Below are 4658 nucleotides of genomic sequence, written 5' to 3'. Positions count from 1 at the left end.
TAATTCTTGATTTGATATTTCTAGATTATTGATCCATATTTGATGTACTTAAATTAGAGGAAGAGTAAACCCTGTTTAAGAATAGATCTAGCGTAATTGAGTAGAGTTGCATGCAATCCTAGAAATAAGACAACATAAATCTACTGGATTAGAGTCAAATCTAATAGGGAATCTATAGATTGAGTTAATGCAATAATATGAGTTTTAATTAGAAAGAAATTTCAATTAATCGATCTAGAGTCGATTGTTCTTATTCTTGAAGAGAGATATTGGCATAATTTAGGAATTCTATGAATTAATAAATTAAGTGAAGAAATTACATAATTTAGATTGATAATGACAAATGAAATCTATGTGAATTATTTCCTGGGTATTGTTTTGCTTTTTGGTTATTATTTAATTAGTTTTCTAATTTATTCTTTGTCGCATTTGTAGTTAATTAATTTAGTTAATTTTAGTTTTAAATCAATCACTCAAATTTATTGGTTAAATAATAGAAAGACGGTAATTACTAGTACTTTTAGTCTTCTTGGGAACAATATCTTTGCTCACCGTAGCTATACTATTAATTGATATGTGCACTTGCCTTAGTCAGATTTTTAGTTGGTTTATAACTGCATAAAAAACTAAGATTTAATCAAACCGAGTAGTTCGAGTTTTGATTATGAATCGAATTTAATTTCACAATTTGAATAATTTGAATATACAATTAGTGTAAATACAATACTTCTAAATATTGAATTAAATCATTATTAACTATACATCTAAAAAATTATATATAAAAAAGAATAATCTACAAAACTCTAACCCTAAGAAAAAGGACCAAAAGGAAAATGCTACCGACCGGAAGCGTTTTCCCGTAAATGAGCTGAAAATGTTTTTATTATTTTGACTTAATCTAATCTTTTAAAAAAGAATCCGCGTTTTAAAGAAATTCAGACTTAATGGTGTGCTTTTTCTTTATTTATAATTTTGCCGTAAAACGGTGTGCTTTGCTCTGTCTATTTGGTTATGATAGTTGAAATGTAACAGTGTAGCAATAGACCTGCTAGGCAACTGGAGCCTTTAACTTGGTGCCATATCAACCGCCCTTCCACGTGTCAAAATCTCGACCCACATTTATTGTTTCACATAATTTCGTCTTATCCGCTCATTCGCAGTGGCCCACCGCTGCACACTCAACGCGTCGCCACTTTCTGTTCCTCCTTCAACACATTTTTTTAAGTGATTCCTGTATAATTATATTGATAATATAATAGGTTGTGATTCCTTTTCACTTCAATTTTCCTATTTTGATTTTTAAGCTTCTAATTCCATTACTTCAAATATATATACTCCAAAGTTGGGATTTTCTTTTCTCTTTTTCCTTTTTCAAGTAAAGAAGGAAATAGAAATTTTCCGGGAAAAAGAATCCAGCTACCATGTCAACCATTTCGATTTACAGAACAGAATTCTTGACTTTCTCTACCAATGGATCCAGACCCCGCCACAAATTTCAAAGGCTTTCCCTTTCTCCACTTATGTGAGTTTTTTTCTCCTTATTCTCCAGGAAACATTTAGCTTTTGAAGCCGGTTTTATTTGCTTTTTTTCTTTTTTATTTAACAGAAAAAGTTTAGGGTTTTCATTTTCTTTTATGTTTCGGTATCGTACCTTTTTATAAATTTAATGACTTGTTTGGGATACTTGATTAGGAAAATGGATTCTAAATCAACCGAAAAGGTTCCAAAGGAAGAATCTTCTATAAAGCTGCAAACGTCTTCAATTCCTCAGCTTGAAAACCCGAGGCCGTCTAATCTAAGGTTTGACCGTCTACAACCGTCGGATCAGGAGCTGAACCAAGATAGCAGATTAGAATTTGGAAAATTCGTTGCAAGAGAGGCCGTTCTTGATGAAGAATTATGGGTATACATACACGCCTTTCCTAAATCCTAACCCTGTATTCTTTTTCTTATTTTATCAAATGGACCCTTTTGGTGCTGATGATTTCGTTCTGATTTTGTGATAGACAGCGGCATGGCTTAGAGCTGAAACTCACTGGGAGGATCGACCAGGTGAAAGGTAGCGATTGGAATTTTAAATTATTCTTCTTTTATTTTTTTGAAGTAAACGAGACACCCATTTGTTTTTTGTTTTTTTGACTTATCCAAAGAAATGAATCATTGACATTGAGGCCTTATTTAGTACCTATTTATGGAATAGAGAGATACAGACGCAGAGCATGTGGCTCGTTTATGCAAAAAAAAAAAAAAACAAAAATTTGACCTAATTATAGAAATATGTAATTGGTGAATTGAATTGTTTCAAAGGTTTACTGTTGGAGGTCTATCAGGATTGAAAGAAGATAATTCTATTAAGATGTTGACAATGGGCTTTGGATTCAATTCCCTCATGAATTGATGCTTTTTCTTTCCTGCTAACTTGTATGAGTGGATATGGCGATATGGGTAGTGGATACACCTGATTTTAGCTATTCCTAATTGTACAGATACGTTGATAACTTCAAAAGGAAATTTGCTGAGCAGGTAGGAGAGAATGACTCTGCTTCTCGTAGTTGCTTATAAATCATACATATGGAAATTGGTTAAATATATGCTTAGAAAGTTTGCTTACTTTGTAGGAGTTCAATGCCATAAAAAGGCGATACAGTGGGCAACATGGGCAGACATATACATGTGTTGTCACGGTATGATGTTTTTACAGCACATCTCTTTTCCCAGATTCTTATTCCTTTTCATGTGTTTGTTATCCCTTTTGGGTGGGGAATTACATTAATTAATAGCTTCAGCTTCTCTGTTTGTCTTCATTACTGGGATATTACATACAGTTCTTGTGTTGTTTTCTTTAGATGAAGAGTCCTAACAATGCTTTGAAATCAAATTATCAGGTTAGGAAGGAGGAGAGAAATGTCAAGCGCACGGTGCTGAAAAGTGTGGTAGGAACCCTTGATTTCAGCATTCGGCATTTGTTGCATGGAGAGTCTTTTCCCGGGGTACAGTGCACATTCTTTTTATATTTACTATTCCTTCATTGATCTAAATAAATAGGTTATATGTTAAGATAATTGTGAACCTAACCTCTTGCAGGAACGTGAAAAGCATCTGTTCTGCAGCATCAGCAGAACTAACCTGAATAGATATATTTATGTTTCCAACCTATGTGTAGCAAAATCAGCCCGTCGACAAAGCATTGCTAGCAATATGTTGTATTTTGTTATTGAATCAGCGAGATCAGAAGGTAAAATCACAAACCTGTCCTTTAGAATCACATAATCTGATCCAAATCAGTGGGAAAACTCCCCTTCTAAGTTGGTCATTTGGTTGCAGGTGTGAAACTGGTTTATGTGCATGTTCATAGAAACAATGAACCTGCTCTTGAACTGTACCAAAAGATTGGTTTTGAGGTAATACCATTTTATCCACTCTTTTTTTACTCTTTTATTACATTTTGTGCTCCTGTCAGTTTCCACATGGGACTGATATGTACTTTTTTGAATTTATCGTCAGATGGTTGAAATGGCAAGCTCTCAGTTGTTAAAACAGCAGATGTACTTGCTTTGTTATAAGACATAAAATTCCTGTTGAAACACAAACCCAGGGGTTCCTTTTTTTTCTTTTTTTGAATGAAAAAAGGAAACCCTTACAGCTTTTGTAATCTTTAAGAGGATTATGAATGATTGAGAATGGGGAAGGTTTAGGCCCCAAAAATGTAATCTCCTCCTTCTAAGGGGACTTTGTGTGTGTTGATTTCCAAATCGAAAATTGTAAATGCTATGGGATTATTTTTCATGCTTATTCTTTGATGTTAAAAATACAGTGAAATTATGTATGGTTATAAATTACCAGGAAATACATCATTCATTTTTGGCAACATGGATATGGTTCTAGTTCTGATTCAGATTCATTCCACACTCGTCCACATAAAGACTTAAAATTTATTTTGTATATTGAAGTTGCAACAATTAAAGGGAAAAAGAAAACATACATCCACAAGGGGTACATAGCTAAAGCCAGGAAGGTTGTGAGAAACAGTGGAATTTGATGACTGAACAGCGCCTGAAGTCTTTCTGCACTTGGGTATTGTCCTGATGACAGTTGTTCATAAGCAGAGGAGGTAACACTTGGAATAGAGTAGCCCCTTTCTGGCCCGCCTCAGCCTGTTTATCTGATACACGCCTGATCGCCTGTTCTTTTGTTTCTTGCTCTTGTCCTTTTCACTAAGGTAAATACTAAAATAGTATATACATTAAGTCATTGTTCCCTGTCATATGTACCATGTGGTGTTCATGACGCTTACCGTGTTTGGAGCGTGTATTTTTTCGTATCATCTATGCAGTGAAATTTGACTATCGAGTTAGTTGAGAGTGTTTTACTTTAATATAATTCTCAGTTTGAATATGATTAATTTTAAAATGTAAAACATGATAAAAATATGTGATTTTACAAAAGTAATGCAAAAAAAAAATATATAAAGAATATGGGTAAAATATAATCAAATTTGGGTTGTTGATTTCTTGCTAAATGTGATCAACATGATGAATCTTTTCTGTTTTCTTCTATCCAAATATTGTAAACTAATATGGTATGAAATAGATATACGACGACAGTAAAAAGTAATTTAGTTATTAATTAATGATTAAACTAATACATAATTAATTTTT

The 4658-nt window shown here is 33.2% G+C and overlaps 1 protein-coding gene across 4 annotated transcripts; it reads left to right on the top strand.

The window, feature by feature from the left end:
• The first annotated feature begins 1241 nt into the window (after positions 1-1241).
• Positions 1242-4346, top strand: LOC105774073 (uncharacterized). Of its 4 annotated transcripts, none has more exons than XM_012596407.2 (9): positions 1242-1522; positions 1693-1903; positions 2007-2059; positions 2487-2523; positions 2619-2684; positions 2886-2990; positions 3085-3235; positions 3325-3401; positions 3951-4346. In XM_012596407.2, exons 1-9 carry the CDS (start codon positions 1422-1424, stop codon positions 3999-4001), a joined length of 852 nt encoding a protein of 283 aa, XP_012451861.1. In that variant the 5' UTR covers positions 1242-1421; the 3' UTR covers positions 4002-4346. The 4 variants fall into 4 exon arrangements, with proteins under 4 accessions (XP_012451861.1, XP_012451863.1, XP_012451860.1 ...); XM_012596409.2 differs by having other exon boundaries at positions 3844-4346; XM_012596406.2 differs by having other exon boundaries at positions 1243-1522; positions 3505-4346.
• Positions 4347-4658: the final 312 nt, after the last annotated feature.

The sequence above is a fragment of the Gossypium raimondii genome, chromosome 6 (genome assembly GCF_025698545.1).
Source record: "Gossypium raimondii isolate GPD5lz chromosome 6, ASM2569854v1, whole genome shotgun sequence".
NCBI lineage: Eukaryota > Viridiplantae > Streptophyta > Magnoliopsida > Malvales > Malvaceae > Gossypium > Gossypium raimondii.
Note: the sequence above shows the minus strand (reverse complement) of the source record. Positions and strands in the feature narration are given on the sequence as shown.

Excerpts from the sequence above, each read along its gene's own strand:
- LOC105774073 (XM_012596406.2), top strand. The coding sequence starts at position 1,422 with ATGTCAACCATTTCGATTTACAGAACAGAATTCTTGACTTTCTCTACC. Across the intron at positions 1,523-1,692 it reads CTTTCCCTTTCTCCACTTAT|GAAAATGGATTCTAAATCAA; the intron begins GTGAGTTTTTTT and ends ATACTTGATTAG. Across the intron at positions 2,991-3,084 it reads ATGGAGAGTCTTTTCCCGGG|GAACGTGAAAAGCATCTGTT; the intron begins GTACAGTGCACA and ends AACCTCTTGCAG.